This window comes from Rhopilema esculentum, chromosome 7 (genome assembly GCF_057945365.1).
Source record: "Rhopilema esculentum isolate cy_ngs chromosome 7, ASM5794536v1, whole genome shotgun sequence".
NCBI lineage: Eukaryota > Metazoa > Cnidaria > Scyphozoa > Rhizostomeae > Rhizostomatidae > Rhopilema > Rhopilema esculentum.
The window spans coordinates 9,306,907-9,325,269 of record NC_142821.1 but is presented as its reverse complement, the minus strand read 5'-3'; the positions used below and the strand labels follow the sequence as shown (position 1 = coordinate 9,325,269).

General features: G+C 36.3%; 2 protein-coding genes across 3 annotated transcripts; both read left to right on the top strand.

Annotated features, from left to right (window-relative positions):
• Positions 1 to 1,004: 1,004 nt before the first annotated feature.
• Positions 1,005 to 11,319, top strand: LOC135683341 (uncharacterized). Its single transcript, XM_065198573.2, has 5 exons — positions 1,005 to 1,675; positions 5,638 to 7,018; positions 7,888 to 8,395; positions 8,761 to 8,914; positions 9,292 to 11,319. Exons 2-5 carry the CDS (start codon positions 5,646 to 5,648, stop codon positions 9,453 to 9,455), a joined length of 2,199 nt encoding a protein of 732 aa, XP_065054645.2. The 5' UTR covers positions 1,005 to 1,675; positions 5,638 to 5,645; the 3' UTR covers positions 9,456 to 11,319.
• A 144-nt stretch (positions 11,320 to 11,463) lies between these two features.
• On the top strand, positions 11,464 to 18,261 carry LOC135683343 (uncharacterized). 2 transcript variants are annotated; one of them, XM_065198575.2, is made up of 6 exons: positions 11,464 to 12,165; positions 13,663 to 13,743; positions 14,121 to 15,484; positions 16,179 to 16,686; positions 17,470 to 17,626; positions 18,098 to 18,261. In XM_065198575.2, exons 3-6 carry the CDS (start codon positions 14,142 to 14,144, stop codon positions 18,259 to 18,261), a joined length of 2,172 nt encoding a protein of 723 aa, XP_065054647.2. In that variant the 5' UTR covers positions 11,464 to 12,165; positions 13,663 to 13,743; positions 14,121 to 14,141. The 2 variants fall into 2 exon arrangements, with proteins under 2 accessions (XP_065054647.2, XP_065054648.2); XM_065198576.2 differs by lacking the exon at positions 11,464 to 12,165 and adding an exon at positions 12,194 to 12,430.
• The last annotated feature ends 102 nt before the right edge of the window (positions 18,262 to 18,363 follow it).

The window sequence follows — 18,363 nt, the reverse complement described above, 5'->3', positions numbered from 1 at the left end:
AGGCAAACTCACTGACTTTATTCATACACTCATAAGGGCCCACCCCTCCATCAAATTTACAAGTTGAACACACAATCCATACATTTCCTCGACGTCACAATTTCTATTATTAAAAATAATAGCCTCTAGTATCCCCTCAGCACCTTCGCACACCCCAAACACATCAAACAGTCAATCCCATACAGCCTTGCCCTACGACTATGACGAATCTGCTCCGAAGACGAAACGTACAAACTTCGTATAAGTTACAGAACTCCAAAACATACAAAAATGTCTCCCCTGACGTACACATACTAAGCTACCGCAAACCTAAAAATCACCGGGATATACTAGCTCGTGCCAAAGTAAAAAGTGACACGCCCAGTAATCCCAGATCCTTTTTTCTACCACCCAAATATTATTGATACAATTATTATTCATTATTATTCTATACATTTGTCACTCACTAAATGTCAGTGGTAATGGGTTATCAGGTTTTGGCATCAGCAAGATTTTTTAAATGCGTTGCGGTATCATGAACTTCTATACCATGCTCCGTTTCTCCAAAAAATAAGACACTAATTTATTCTTGCTTTTTAAATTATTATTCAGCACCTCTTCTTCATACTGAAAAATAGATTGCATATTATTTTTAATATTACCAAGAAACTAAATCTCATTTCGAAAATATTTCCTAAACATCTTTGTTACAAAAAATTGCATTTCAACCTGCAAAAAGTCAACATCATCAAGAACATCATTGATTTGTTTGTTTTTAAACTTAATTTTGCGATGTTCAACAAAACCCAACTTGTCAAGCTATCTATCTAAAAAACGGCTTGCGATTGGTCAGTATTCTTGCGATGCAAAACTGCTCACATGAAAAGCTATGAAATGTAAAATCACATGCTTCTGAAAACCCCCGCATAGTTGCTTGCTTTAGCTGGACACATTCCTTTTAAAGCACACGTGTGCTAAGCACCTCTTTTACATGTTTCTGAAAGCAGAGTTGCTTGCTTTAGCTGGACACATTACTTTTAAAGCACACGTGTGCTAAGCACCTCTTTTACATAACATGAGTGTGTTGACATGACAACAGATATGATATTGGTAGAATTCAATTTTCGCAGCAGCGATTGAAAATTTACTAGTCAATTTGATTGCTTTACATTTTCGAATTTACCTGAATTTCAAAAACCTTTTTCAGGTAACAATTCTTGCTCTTATGTAACAGGTAACTTCTTCAGGACTGTCGCACAGGCGAAGCTTGTTTGAATACTAAACCTTGTCAAGCAATAGATCAGTAGCTAAGCACTTTGTTTCCTTCCCTGGCTGACAAAATCAATGAGAAAAAGGAATTTATTAAATAAAACATAGACAAACTTGTTATATTATTCTTGTTCTGTTTTGTATATAATTCAGTTATAATATCGCAGTTAAGTGTTCAAAACTCCATCGACAGGACAAAGAGATAACACTTAAATTAAATCACGTCCCTCAAATCGGTTTCAAACCTTGAAAAGAAGCGATTACTTGTCTTGATAGTGGCAATTTATAACAATGCACAACCTGTCATGTTTGTTATGCTTTTAGTAATCACAAGAAACACGTTACAGGCTTAAAGAAACACGTAAAGGAAGTACTGGATACGGCATTAGGGACGTGGTAAAATCATGTGCTGATGCGAAACTTAAAGGTAAGAGTGTATGCCTTAACTTTGTAAATACTGCAGAGATACTGTCAAATATTTCACACAGTTGCAATTATGTGTTAAACCAAGCCACAGTAGGAGAGTAACTTAATGATTACACACTTTTCTTTTTATAAGAATATAGCCAATAAAAATAGCTCAGAATCGCTAAGATTTAAGTATAATTCGAGAACAGTGCAAGGTTCAAGCTTCATAGAGAAGTTGTTATTTTATTTATTTTTTAAGTTTTTTTAAAACAAAACAAATGCGAGATTCATCCTATATGTGAAATAAACGTATCCGGCCTTTTGCTCATAAACATTATAATGTGACTAAGTTACACCTTTTGTCGCATAATAATTCAAGAATAATCAAAAGCTCAAGTTGAAAAAAACTTAGATTATTGAGGCTCAACAAATTAAAGGTATTCTTATAAGAAAATGTGTACCTAAATTATGCCATTGCAATGAGCTTGTATCAGATGCCATAACCGTCAAACCCTGATATGAAATGAGAGATTTCGTTACGAGTGGTGAGAAAATATCTGCTGTAATAACTAAGGCGGCGAATCTTTGTAAAAATAAGTCTGATATAACACGTAACATAGTTTTAATAAAGTTTTATCCAAACTCGTAGCGGAAATCGTGGGGATATGGGCGAGCGCCCAACCCCCCCCCCATCCCCCCCCCCCCGGGTGAGAATTTCTGGGTAAATCTGAGATTTTGTCGGTAAATTTAAATCTGGTTTTGGTTAAAACAATCTTCGTTTGCTCATGGATGAAATTTTCGACGGCAAACATTGGCAGTCCCGCGGGCAATCCCAAGTCGTCGCGTCGTACGCTTCTTATCTTTTGATATGACATTCACGTTTCCCTTATCGCGGCAAGGTGACAAGTGAATATAACAATCACGCAGGTAGGTAGCCTGTGTTCCAGACCCCTAACTTGAAAGTAGAGACTTGGCATTGGACATTGGAAATTGAACAAAAGGCACTCTTTTACCTAAGGAGACACTGATTTTAATTCTTGAAAACAAATCTTAAAATCATTACCGCAAAGTTAGCTAAGTTTTTATGGCATGTGCTCCAGACCCTCCACTTTCAAGTTAGGGATTTGGAACACAGGCTAGCAGGTAGGAGGCTCAGATGGGAGGAGGCTCAGCAGGGTGGAGGCAGAACTCAAATCCAATCGCGCAACTGTGAATTTAGGATGTCTCCGAAAGGAAGCATATCCAGAATAAACTCATCCATATTATAAAATTTATCAGCAAAATAAATAAGCCGTGGAGGGGCCCTTACGAATGCTTCAAAAGATTATTATGTGGAAGAGTGAGCACTTACATACACTCATTTTTTATAAGAAACAATGGTCGATGTTGAGTATTCCAGTTTCTTAATGTTCTGAAAATTTCAGTACTTATTGTTTCTTAAGAGTTTCTTAATTTTGATTCCGCGAATGATGTTATCAAATGTTCGAAAAGCTCAAGTATGCTCTAAAATGTTTGCTTTTTCAAAGCCTGCTTAAGTATGCTCTTTCTATATTGTTTTACTAATGCTTGTAATTCGGGGGGGGGGACTGAAAAAATGCTAGGGGCCCTGGCTACCTTCTTTGCGGCACTGGGCTAGAACTCGTTAGAATTTGTCAAAATGCTTTTTTGCATAGACTTTCGGACTAAACTGAAATTTCAGTTATCAGAGCTGACTCGAAAACACCCACCGATAATCATTAAATTTGATCATCCCTACCTTTTGAATTTATACTAGAGTTTTCCAATGAATTGACTTTTTATTCAGTAGCTCTGTACAGGATCTGTTTTTTGATTATGGTAAATGATTATACTCGTTTAGGTGACTTTCAACAACCATGTCTAGAGCAAATTAACCAAGCAGTGTGTTGACAAACTTCCATTCTATTACCGTTTCCATGAAAAAATCACATTTGCATAAATCACACAAAATGTTATGAAGCAGTTGCAAAATTCTGTCATTTTAGTGATTCACTTTTTCTTGAAAATTTTTTATGATTTTGCCCAAGCAAATGCTGTGAAATCAAAAGGACCATTTTCTTTGCATCCCTCTGCTACATTTTTATAGAACAGATATTCTGCAAGAAGTTGGGAACGAGTGCTGTGTATTTTCAGACGGCCGTGGAGCTAGGTAGGCAGTAGATATCATCGTGCTTGTATCAAAGAAATTGGTTGAGATTGAAGCAAAAGAAAAAAATTAGGCGATGCCTTTTTTCTGTCAGAAAAGGCCCGTTTACCAACAATGAACGCAAATTTTACCAATGAGAAAAGCCCATGACCAACTATTGATTGAGTAAAGGTAGTTTCAAAATCATAGGATTTCATCACAAAAAATACATTGCCACAATATTGGGGGTACGTGTTCTCTCAGTGCCCCCTCCCCTTCCCGTGGCGCCGTTACAGAGTTGGGGAGCACCTTGTGTATTATCTTTCGCTCACTTCTGAAGCTGAATTTCATTATAGTTGTAATAATAGTCTTCTAAAGCGACGGGTAATCTCTGCTCATCGATCTTAAAATCTTATCTTGATTGTGAACAAATTTGAGCTAAACTACATGGTTCATCCATGTTTACTTAAAAATAAACTGTCTCGCCTAGCAATGAAAATAGTGAGTGAAAATATTCCAAAAAGTCTGTATCGTATTCAGATTACAATACCTGATGGAAGGTAAATTGCCACAACACAATAAATTCATCGTAACTTTAGGGTAATTTCTCGTAACGATAAAAGCCTGAAGTGTGGCTTACATCAGTAGCGCAAGACTTCTAAACGTGCTTTCTGACGCTTTTGGGTGAGATCTGCGTTCAATAGAATATTTACAGGTCTTACTCGTATGTGTAGTTATGGTAAAAATTAACGTATGTTTGGCAAGGCTGCTTGGTTACATAATCCTGTATTTCTACATACAATCAAGCTGAACTTATGTCCGTTTAGATTCGTTAAAGTAAACATAGATCAAGGCGTAACGGTTATTTCGAATGTTTTAATTTTTTATTTTAATTTATTTAATTTTCTAATTTTCAATTTACATGTTAAATTTTTTAACAAAATCAAAAGGGTTGGAAATTCAGTACCTGCGATTGAAAACTTTTGACTGCCATTCCAGAGATTGTAATCTGCTTTTTGTGCCTGTTGCGATGGCAACAGGTCCAAGGTTGTACTTGTTGTTGTAGTTGTTGTGTCGATTTTTTTATTTAATTCTAACATATTGGGTACGCAGATGCTAGCATACTGAGAGCCACGACCGATCTTTTGGCAGCTCAGCTTACACTTGTTACGCTTCACTTGCATAAACGTGCAAACAGTTTCGTGTTTTACTTACCTTTTAGTGACATAAAATTAACCGAAAAATTATATCACATCACGTTATACATTTAATTAACTAGCATTTCAAATATATCCAGGCAACATAGTATATATTGTGAAAAATATTTTCTTCCCAGAGTATATAGCATTTGATCATGGCTTAAGGAGTATTGTTTTCAGCAGAGGCATAATTGAATACCGCTTTTTGAATATCGAAGGCTGTACCTTAGACTTACTCCATGAGCCTCTGTTTCGCTACTGCCTCATTTGACGGACGCTACAACAAAGACTCATAATCCAAAGTATTCAAAAACTGGCGCTCAGGATAACTTTTTGTCCTACCAATCACAGAGCAGCTTTCTAAAATACGGATTATGAGTCTCTGTTGTAGCGTCCGTCAAGTGAGGCAGTAGCGAAACAGAGGCTCATGGAGTAAGTCTAGCTTTACCTCAGAATGTTGCTTATATTTTGTCGATTGCCAGCATTGACTTTCGAACTTCGTACATTATCGAATCTTTTAGCAAATACGACAGTGTGCTCATTATAGATGATATCATTACCGAAGGTTTTAAATGGCTTGCCGCCTAGGTCTTAGTATATGCAACAAACAGTTTCATGTTAATTCTTCACATTTTCTAGGCTAAGTGATGAGAAGAATCAAACTAGGGCTAAGGAGATTGAGGACAATGGCTTGGACAGGAAGACGGAGATACCAAAAAGCGTTTATCATCCTCATTCTGGCTCCACTGTGCCTGCGATTAGCTCCTTTTTCTTTCTATGACCATAAGCATCTTAAAAAGGGCAAAGTTTTTCACCTCAGCTTTGATGGAAAAAATCCTTTTCTAGCAAATTTGATGGATTCTAGTGATGGAAGAAATCACGAGGGTTTCCCGTCTGTAGATCAGCCAAAGCCTTTGCATGACAAAGACGACAACAGTGGAGACATTGCTACCGGGATAGTGTCTGTTAATACCAAAGAAACATTTCACACAAACTCCGATAAGCGACTCTCATATGGAAGGGAAATGAAACACTCAAGCATTGAAACAATCATACAAGATGCACTGCATTCAACTAAAAAAAATTTACAAGAAAAATATACTTCTGATCGTCTTAGATATAGCGAGAATTTGAAAAGCCTCAATGATATAGCGAAGACAATTAGCACGTTAGGCATCCCAAATGGAAAAGTTAATGTATATACATATCATGACGTATTTACAGATTTCGACAACCTTAACTTGCATTGGAATCCATTGTTTCCCCATATTCCACGACGAGGCTTTTTTGCCACAAAGTTGGAGGACGATGACTGGGTACATGAAACTATTTCACGGAGATTTCTTGGCTACCTTCACGCTAATAAAACTGGATATTACACTTTCAAATTTTATTCTACATCTCCTTTGGATTTTCTTTTGTTCGATGAAAGTTTTAACAAGGATAAGATTTTACTTCGACTAAGCCAATTAAGTACAGGTATCCGAAAATCGAATGTTTTTCGAGGAGTTTCAAAAGAGATTTGGTTGGAACAGGGCAAAGCGTACCCTATAGATTTAATTCATTCTTGCATTGGAAGGGGACGTTTCTTACTACGATGGAAGGAAAGAAACTGGCCAATATTTGCTGCTATAGGTTTCCGCCATCTTTCGTCTCTCCATAGCAACACTTCCGTGTTTAGCTCGCAACCAGATAGTTACGTTTACACTGGTGGTGTTCCAGAGCTTCGTAGAAAATTCCAGAACGACAGTAGAATGCATTTTGGTAGCAAAATTCAGTTAACCAGCAAATCAAGCAAAACAGGGCTTGAAGCATGTGCTTACAAGCCGAGTTATCTGTTTCTTGGAAATGAATTGATTTTGTACTATGGCCAGCTGCAGTTAAGAAAGGAAAAGATTTACCCAAACGATAATGCTAATTACAAGGCTAATGATGTTAAAATGGATCGATTTCTAGGCGAGGATACAGCAAAGGCAGTTGCAAACGATGTTTTTGCTGCTGTCAACAAAGCAAATAATGGGTGAGTGTTGGAAATCAGCTATTTCTTTTTTGCTTTAACTATGTGTAGTTTTGAGCTTGATATGCTTCATGTTAAGCAATAGAAAGTGAATTTTAAAAATGTATTACTTGACGTGTCAGCCATAAAGTTTGCACCGATTTATCATCACGTTTCTTGGAAAAAAAGAGTAATTATGATTATGAGTGCAGATTTTAACTAGTTTTGCAATATGATATTAAAACGTTATAATAGTTCCAGGTAGATTTGTGAACAAATCCCTAGTATGCTTTATCGCCATTTCTTTTCGTTGGGCATACAGTTTATGGCAACGTATGCAAGGCCGCGTTCTCAAAATGTTGTGTTTTCTTGGAAAAAATCAATGCGTTATCAATTTATTGCGATGTAAGAAAGTGCCTCTCTCAACGAAATTTCAAGTGTTTGCACCTTCAGTCACAAAAGCGAGCGGACATAAAATAATGATTACGTTTTCATTGAAGCGCATTCGTGACTGATTTGTGCAATTAAGACCTAGGTTATGTCGTACAGTGGTTCAAGGAAAAGATGCCTTAATTGATATGTTTCTTTTTGCAATGTAGGCTATATATTGTCTATTCAACGTTGAATCAAAGCACTGTGGTGAATGGTAAAATCTCTAGGGTTGTACGGACAGCATCATCGAGAAAAATTATACAAATCGCGTCAAGGAATAGCAACATAGCACATTATTACCAAGAAAAGAATGATTTGCTTACATTATCTAAGTAGTTGTATGTTAGAGAAATCGATCAATGTCAGCAATAAAACTACAAGAATGCAATTTTAAAGAAAGGAAACATATCACTTAATTACTTCTAATCCAACAGATGCTTAGTAAATATTTTTTATTTCAGAATATTTGAACTTCAGAATATCGTTCATGTAGAAGAGAATCACGACAAGAAACGCTACTTAGTTGAGCTGGATTTGAAAAGCAAAATCGACGGGAAAATTTATCGTTTCAGTGATTACTTTCTGAGACCAGATAACAGCAGGAGACTTTGCCTTCCTGAAGGATATTCACAATGGAATCATCAAGCTAAAATCTACTTGATTTGCGTCGTTAAAAATCAGCGACAATGGTTCCAGTATCTCATAAAATCACTTGAAGATTTGATCAAAAGGACAGGAGATAGGAACCTTCATTTGGTGACAGTCGATTTTCATAGCACTGACGGAGACTTACAAAGCCTTTTAAAGAACAGCAAATTGAACTATACTTTTCTGCAGTTGACTGGGAAATTTTCGAAAGTTGTGGGATTGAATGAAGGAGTCAGGCATATTCATCGCAATGACAGTATAGTGTTTATAATGGATTTAAATTTACAGATCCCTGATCATATATTTGATCAAGCTAGAAAGGTAAGCGCATATTTTATGAATCTTATTAATGAGATTTTCCAGCTGCAGTCTTCAATTGACTTTTAGAGACAGTACCATGTGTTGCTTCAGTCTTAAAATGATTCAAGGGAATGCAAGGTATAATGAAAAGGTAAAATGTGGTTCGTCGTATCGGGAAGTATCGTCGTATCGGGAAGTGCTGCATGCCGGGTAATGGCTATTGAAGTTAGGAAATTTTGATAAAAAGATTGTGTATGTTTTGAAGCACATACATGAAAACACATTTATCAGAAAAACGCATTACTACCTATTCTAAATATATCAGTAAAACTTCTTTTCAGTTAAAAGCAAATTCAAGCAGTTAACACAAACTGATATCCTTTCAGCATACGATAGAAGGACTGATGACCTACTGCCCAGTCTTGTTACGAATGCCAGGGACAGAACATCCCGAATACACTAAGGTGGAAGATTCCGCATGGATGGAGATCGGCTACGGAATGATGTCAATTTACAAAAGTGATTGGCTTAGGGTTGGAGGTAGGCTGCTTTAAGTAAACATTGCAATGGCATTAGTACTAGCATGAGTATATTTTGAGCACATCGTATATTACATAAGTAAGAACCGCAAGCAGATGCAGTCAATGCATTTTATATTCAGATCGAGTAAATATATTCAATTTGCAAGAAAATTCTCTTTTTTCCACCAAATCTGGGCGAGACACAGGCTTTCGTAGACTCCATTAGTAACCCTCCAACACCATCGCCGTAATTTTTAAATGTTATTTAATCAAGTCATGGCTAAAAATGCACAGGGCCAACGGAACGGGAGCTTGATCTTCGTCCGTTTGTGAGGCTTGCTCATCCAATATGAATTTAAAAAAAATCTGCTTTACAACTTCTTTCTTCAATTTCAGGAATGAATGAAACATTTTTCAAATATAAATGGGGAGGAGAAGACTGGGAGTTTGTTGACCGAGTTGTGATGAGCAGACTCGAAATAGTGCACCCAAGACTGCCTGGGTTTTATCACATATATCATTCGACCATTGGCACGTGGGACGGATCGAAGACGTTCTAGTTCCAAGGTTGTTACAGAGAACTCAAAATATGACATCAACAAGCAACACAATATTTCAAAATTGTTTACGTCTGACCTCATGACGTAAAGAACACCATGAAATACTTCGAACGTGGAAAACGAAAGAACTGCGAGTATGGGACTATGGGACTATTGCACTTTGGCTGTTTTGACCTGTTTCAAAGATTTGAGGACCAAGAGAGAACGACAGTAATTTATGAGGAAGAAGCTCCCTTTTGTAGCTATACATCTCATCCAATTTGTGGCACACTTTTTTATAATGCTTCATGAGGTTATGCTATTTGTTGTATAGAACATGACGGTTCTAAGTTGCTACTCTGAGTTTCAAGCTTAATGTGATCATCAGGCTTTTTGAGGTTATGTGATCCGATGAAGTATAGTATCAAAAAACATGTTTTAGAAGTTACTTCTTTGCAACTCTATCGGAAATAGGGGTAACTTGACATCGTGATTATTCATCCAAGATTATTAGGTCAAAAAGGAGTATATCGCTCCTGTGGCGATTTTTACGAATTCTTTGAAAAGGACTCTATCTATTGCAAAAGGATCCCTGTTTTTTAAACATTCTTGTATGATATTTTTTCAAAAAGACAGTTGAGTCAAGTAAGAATAGATTTTTTGTATGCCAAGGCTTCATGCTGATCTTCAATTCCTGTCAAAAGTCTTTGAACCTTCTGTTGCTGTTTTACTGTTTTAAAAGGTTAGTAGTGAGCAAAACTTTTCATGGTCCTTCTCCCCCAAATCAACATCTGGTAGTGATAAACTGCACAGTACTTTTAATCTCAACATGAAATAAAACAATCTTTTCAGAGAAAAAGATACTATTGAGAATATAAAGTATTGCAAAATTAGTGCAGAAGAAAAAAAGATTTTTGACATTGAATGAGCATCTCAGCAAAGCGAATGAGGAATGAGCATTGTTTGCATGCAGAAGAAAACTCGAATGACCAGAAAACGTCCTTTCACTTGATTTGAGAAGTTTAGATGTGATGAAGACTTTGGTCTGAAGAATTTGAATGACGAAGAAATGTGTGAAAGACTGGTAGTGCAGTAGTTAATTCCTATGCATTAATTTGTAATGTGCTTACAAGCCTCATTTGAATACAGTTCTACGCTTACACTTCTATACATTCTCATTGAAAGAAATTTGCTGTAAAAAGTCTGCTCTTTTTGCTACCTTTTGGCTTTGAAAAAGAACTCTGTAACAAGGATGATCCACACAAACAGCATCGTAGAAGCAAAGGATAATTTTACGATTTGAAAACAGGAAAAAATTAAGCTTTATACCAACTTTATAAGACAAAATTGAGGATTTTGCATACGTCGAATTGTCTATAATAGCAGGTAATCAGAAGCATGTTTAAAGGTGGGGATTAAGCGGCAAATTACAAATCATTACGAAAGATCCTATGATTAAGTTGTTCTGTTGTACATTGAAGTAGGGGAGGGGAGCATTGCTACCATATGGCATTTTTCTGATTAAAAATGGATACGCAAAAATACGTTTTCTTGCAACAACCATATTTGAAGGATCTACTTTTTAAAATGCCTTTTTAGTCCGCAGGAATAGAATGTTTTACGATTTCGACATAATCTCCAAAAAGGGATGCAAAACATGTTATTTGTTTATTCTGAATGTGTTTGACTGATTCAATTGTCTAAAGCAGTTATAGGATGCTTAAGTTTATAAATATCTAGACTAGGCAATTCTCTTTACACATGTAGGCATTCAGTCCCTACAAATGTATTGATTTCTCTTGACTCTTTATTCATCTCTTTCTGTCAGTATTAATGTTTAGTGGGTCTTTCTGATGCCTACATCTATGAGTAGAAAATTTCTATATATTTATATATGTATGTACATATCAAATTCTAAAATTTTTCTTCGCCACCTCCTTAGCACGGCAGGTTTAAGTAACTTACAACTAAAGTATATATCTGAGAGATATTAATTTAATAAGCAAACTAAATTTCAAATGTTCATTACCCCGAGCTTCTCTTGTCATCGTAGATTCACATACCAAAATTGAGAATTCTATTTAAAAAACTAGAATTTTACTTTGTTGGAGGAGGGAGTTGACTGTATTTCCATAAGTGTTTGGAATTTTTAATCTGCTGCTTTGGGCAACTTTAAGGCTCTCGTGTAGATGGGCTCAAAAAGCACCTTTGACTGATGCCCAGCTTGTTCAAGCGGCGTCTTTCATCCTTGCTCAATTTCATCTTGGGCAAACAGTTAAAAAGACCCTCTATATGTCAACGAACGGTGAGAATCGGCCTAACTTTCTAAAGAATTTGATAAGACCACTTTTAAACTCTCGTGTAGATGGGCCCTTGATGTTCCAAGATTTTTGGCAGGGTTGTAGGATTCTTGAAGAAATTGCTAGTTTACAACCACCTGCCACGGCTACCTACCTACATTTAAGCATCACTTGATTAATTTCAGATAACTTGATTGACATCTGGTGATTAATAACGAATTAGCAGCAGTGAACAATGAACGCGCTACTTTTGATGCCACGTTTCAAGTATTGCGAAGTGATGCCATAATTATCTGCGCATCGGATATCGTTTAAACCATGATACGTTAAAACAAGCGCACTGTGGATGTTGTTAATGCTACGATCGATGCAGGTAGAAGATCATCTACATAAAACTTAGTCTCTGAATGTATCATTTCGTTCGGCGCTCGGTAAGTATAATACATTGACATTAAACCTCTTTATCTAATAAAATTTTGTAGTTATTAATAAACTATCAAAAAGGAAATTCACTAATGTTTCATACTGCAACCTGCAAAATAGCTTCTGTGACTATGTACACAAATAGTCCATTTGTTTTGGCTTCTCTTGGGTCGAATAGTTTAATTTGTCACTAGGCCTGTAGATTCAGGCAACTTTGTTTCAGGCAGGTAGGTAAAAGGAAAGAGAAAGAAGAAAATCAGGCAGCATGGTCAGGTATTATACCTTGGAAAAAAGCCTAAATTCAGATCTTTATAATCAACAAAAAAATAAACTTTGTTTGCATATTTACAAAGGGATACTGAATTACTGTTAAGAATTTCATGGAAATCCAATAGGTTTTCAACTATTGAACATTAATACTACAAATTTTCTTTCCGATCAGCATCACAGACATTTTCATTTGCTCGTTGGTCAAATGAAAAATCTGTGACGGTGAATTAACAGGCAATTAATAGGGATTAAATCTTGCTGCTTCGTGCACCTCAAGCAACTTTTTAGGTCGTTTACACGATCGCATTCTGTGATCACATAAATAATGTGATGGAAATTTTCCCTGAATATGATCGTGTAAACCGGCCTTGAATGAGTCAAGCGACCACAACCGCAAGGCAACGATAATCGGCTTGACAGAACAAGAGATTGTCAGACCTTAACTAGAACATTTGATAAAGAAATTATAATAACCTTCGTTTACATGGGGTTTTCATTTATTTTCAAAATTTCTGTTAGTTTCAAACATGGTATAATTGTGTGCCTTGAAAGTTCGGCTTGTAGAATGTGAAGAAATCGAAAAATGGACGTTCATCAATAAAACTTTAACAGATCTTCAATTTTTTAAAGTCAATTTACAGAAGTCATGGCGAGGCCAATGTCCTTTGAACTCACATTTTGAATAACGGCATTGTAAACATTGTTTGATAACAGACTCTTTCCCGTTGAAAGTTGATTTATCCGCAAAAAATATACTAAATTTTGCTTCACATCCCCATTCAACCTCTTCCTCGTTGTTTTTCGATTCGATTCTTGTCCCGTATCCCAGGTGCCGAATGCTGTTTCCAAGCAACGCTGAAGCCTCTGATGTCGTGATAGGAATTTCTTAATTTTTGTTAAATTTCAACGCTGAAGCCTTTGATTTCATATTAAAATTATATTAGCAGGTTATCAATCATTATTTACCTTTGAATCAAAAGGAGCATACTTAAGCCGATGTAGATAACTTTATCGTGAGTATATTTACAAACACAACAAAGTTTGGCGCTATTTATCTTACTTGAGTGCATGTCTTTTTTGATATTCTTAACCTCTCAAGTAGAAATAACGATTGTTTTTGTCATTGTAAAGTTACAAGTTCACTTTAAAGAAAAATTGTAAGAAACTAAAGTAGCTATGCAACAGATAGCAATCGACTTGTATTGAATTCAAAGTTCCTTGTTATCTTTCATCAGGGATGCAGGATTATCAAAACAAAACCCTTTGAAAATAAATTGGTGCGGATGCGACACTTCGCAATATCTCTGTGTCTTTCGGTAAGTTTTGCTTTCATTCGGTAAAAACCATTTTTTGGCAATCGATAGTAACAAAATAACTCCAAAATTTTACATAATTTATCTTCTTATTTTCCTTACATTAAAGTTAAAAACCAAGTTTTGAAAATGGGCGTTTCCATCAATTTCCAGTGATCTAAAGAGTATGGTTTCTAACCAAAATCTAATTAGTTTCCAACACCCCCACCCCCCAACACCCCCACCCCCCTCCAATCAATTTGCATTAAAAACTTTACATCTCTCATTAAAGCAAAGAAGACTAGATAAATTTCCATGTTGATCAGACTATATGTATCATTATGTAGATATGCTTTCAACCTATAAAAGAAAAACAAACTGAACTCTTATTAATCTTTTAGGTTTGATGAAGAAAAACAGTGATGAAGAGACAAACAATTCAAAAACTCATTACCACCTTCATATTGATAACACTATGCATGAGAATTACTATCCTCTGGTTCTCAAATGATGAGCATCGAAAAGGGGCAGAGATAAAAGAGTTCAATTCAGTTCAAATTCACCCGTATCTATCAAATTTAATTGATGCCCAAAGTTCTGATGATCAGATGTCTCAGTTAGATAGAAAAGTTTTAGAATTTGTGGTTCAGAAAAAGACTTTTGCGACAAATGAAAGAATTAGAGAAGGCAGAGCTGCTTTGACAGCGTCTGTTGATGCTAAAGATAGACTTAGGAACAAAATAACAGAAAAGAAAACTTCTGTTATTACCAAAAGAAAACACACCAGCACCATAACTAATAAAAAAAATTTGCAACACACTACTGCGAATAAATTACAGGAAACAAATATTCATCACAGCCATCAAAAAGTTAGCTTTCAAATGAAAACCATAGCAAATACAATTAACCCTTCAACCATCATTCCAAATGGAAAAGTTAATGTGTATACATATCGTGACGTATTTACGGACCACGATAATCTTAACTTGCATTGGAATCCACTGTTTCCCCATATTCCACGGCGAGGCTATTTTGCCACAAAGCTGGAGGACGATGTCTTGATACAAGAAATTCTTTCAAGGAGATTTCTTGGCTACCTTCACGCTAATAAAACTGGATATTACACTTTCAAATTTGATTCTACATCTCCTTTGGATATCCTTTTGTTCAATGAAAGTTTTAGCAAGGATAAAATTTTACTTCGACTAGGCCAATTAAGTACAGGTATCCGAAAATCGAATGTTTTTCGAGGAGTTTCAAAAGAGGTTTGGTTGGAGCAGGGCAAAGCGTACCCTATAGATTTAATTCACTCTTGCTTTGGAAATGGACGTTTCTCACTACGATGGAAGGAAAGAAACTGGCCAATATTTGCTGCTATAGGTTTCCGCCATCTTTCTTCTCTACATAGCAACACTTCCGTTTTTAGTTCGCAACCAGATAGTTACGCTTACACTGGTGGTGTTCCAGAGCTTCGTAGAAAATTCCAGAACGACAGTAGAATTCATTTTGGTAGCAAAATTCAGTTAACCAGCAAATCAAGCAAAACAGGGCTTGAAGGATGTGCTTACAAGCCGAGTTATCTGTTTCTTGGAAATAAATTGCTTTTGTACTATGGCCAGATGCAGTTAAGAAAGGAAAAGATTTACCCCAACGACCATGCTAATTACAAGGCTGATGATGTTAAAATGGATCGATTTCTCGGCGAGGATACAGCGAAGGCAGTTGCAAACGATGTTTTTGCTGCTGTCAACAATGCAAATAGTGGGTGAGTGTAAGATATCTATCTGCAATCATTGCCAAAAGTCTTGGTACACTAACGTCAGTTTCCATTTGCAAATTAAGCCATTCCCCTTCCCTCCTTTGAACAATGTTGGTTCACTACAAAACGACGTGGGGGATTAGGAAGAACGCTTTTTTCTGCGACTTCCATGATATTTTTCTAAATTATCAACTTTGTTTTGAGGGGAAAGGGGTGCGGAAATAGAAGTATCCGGAAGAAGAATTGAAGGAATCTCCTCTGATTTTTTAGATTTTAGATATTTTAGATCTAGCTTGAAGGAATCTCCTCTGATTGTCGGAATCCTTTTAGATCTAGCTTGAAGGAATCCCTTGAAGGAATCTTCTCTGAATCTCCTCTATATTGGGAAATAATTAATCTAGAACCAAATATTTATAAGTAATCCATAATGCATTATGCCCCCATACAGATTAACCGAAATACAGGCAGCAAGGGAAATCTAGAAACTTCTTTGGAAATGGTCTAAATGGTAGTTCATGTACACTGCTATCCGTGCAGCTTGTCATCGCTACATTTGAGCAGGCTGATCGTAGGTATTTCACAACATAAACCCATGGCTCTTTGAATCCCCAGATACATAGGGAAAAATAACTTTGAGAACATTTTCGTTATTCGCCGGAATCACTAATGTTCTTATAATGAAATTTCATTTCTGTTTCAGAATATTTGAACTTCAGAATATCGTTCATGTAGAAGAGAATCACGACAAGAAACGCTACTTAGTAGAGCTGGATTTGAAAAGCAAAGTCGATGGAAAAATTTATCGTTTCAGTGATTACTTTCTGAGACCAGATAACAGCAGGAGACTTTGCCTTCCTGAAGGATATTCACAATGGAATCATCAAGCTAAAATCTACTTGATTTGCGTCGTGAAAAATCAGCGACAATGGTTTCAGTATCTCATACAATCACTTGAAGATTTGATCAAAAGGACAGGAGATAGGAACCTTCATTTGGTGACAGTCGATTTTTATAGCACTGACGGTGACTTACAAAGCCTTTTAAAGAACAGCAAACTGAACTTTACTTTTCTGCAGTTGACCGGGAAATTTTCGAAAGTTGTGGGATTGAATGAAGGAGTCAGGCATATTCCTCGCAATGACAGCATTGTTTTTGTTATGGATTTACAGTTGCAGATTCCAGACCACATATTTGATCAAGCTAGAAAGGTAAGCGCTATTTATTTGAATCTGAGTCAGCTATGTTACAGAAACTACTTAGTGTATTGGTACGTGACTAACACTGGTGATTTCATAAGAAATTACATTAGTTAAAAACACATGAAAAAGCAGTTTTGAGCGAGCGACCAATCAGTAATTTTTCCTAAGGATTACCAAATATCTTGTAGAAAATACCGTCTGGAAAATTGAATTATTACGTTAATGCGATGCCCAGTTTAGCTGAAAGTTGTCATTTAAAAGTAATGACACCCAATCCAATGCAGCATGCGCGTATTATGATGCATTTAAATGGAGCAAAATATTACATAATTCATTCTGAAAACAAATGTTTAAATAATTTTGCCAAGTAAAGAAATAAAAGAAGGTGTCACTGCTATTAAAGGAACTCTCTTCAACATAGAGACAGTTAATGTTTCAAAATTAGTTACTGTAATTATTGCGATGGGTTACTCTTCATTATTCTTGGAACACTCCATCCAACATACAAAAAGAGCGCAAACTAGCCGATATACGTAGTTCGTAGGATGCATCAGGCCCGTCGGAACCGGGGCTGGGGGGGGGGGGGCTGGAGCTTTCCAATAATTGTCAAACTGTAATATGTTTCCTTTATAACAGTGTACTGAATGAAAAGGAAAACAATGGGCAGCCCCATCCCCCCCCCCCCCCAATATGAATTTCGTTCCGACGGCACTGATGCATTAGTTATGTTTTCTAATTTTGCATCTCAATAATTTTAGCAGAATAGGCTAAGATAAAATCGTTTTCCTTCAGCATACGATAGAGGGAAAGATGACCTACTGTCCAATCTTAATACGCCTATACAGTAACGAGCATCCTGAATATACCGATGTGAAGCAAAATTCTATATGGATGGAGATAGGCTACGGAATGATGTCAATCTACAAAAGTGATTGGCTCAGAGTCGGAGGTAGGTTGATTTTTATTAACTACTTCAGGTCCATGACATTTGTTAAATTTTGGTCTTTACAGAAACATTTGACATACGAAAGACAGACTTGTTGAGTACCACTCCGTACACGAACTATGACTAAGCAACATAATATTTATTGTCAGCAAAATGGAACTTTTACCCTACTCTCTGGTACCTGTGAAGAGTTGCTATAACAAGGGTATTTGCACAAGGGGGACAAAACTTGTAAGGGTAGTTTTGAGCAAACACTCGATTGCAGAAACCAAGAGGGCATTAAAGGATCATAAAATAGTGAAATAAGTTGTAGAGATTTCCTTAAAGTTGAATTTGATACGCCGAACCCCCCTCCCCCGCCCCCCCCCTACTCATTAGAAACCACAGAATGATATTAAAACTTTATTGTGAAAGATTTTGATCCAAAATGAATTCAAAGAAAATCTGTTTTACAACTTATTTCTTTAATTTCAGGAATGAATGAAACATTTTTCAAATATAAATGGGGAGGAGAAGACTGGGAGTTTGTTGACCGAGTTGTGATGGGCAGACTCGAAATAGTGCACCCAAGACTGCCTGGGTTTTATCACATATATCATTCGACCATTGGCACGTGGGACGGATCGAAAAAATTTTAGCTTCAGATATTATCAAATCGATAGCTCAAGCATTTTATTCGGTTTATAATAACAAAGAGTGAAACTTGATAAAGATATAAAATAAGTTAAAGAAATAGTTAA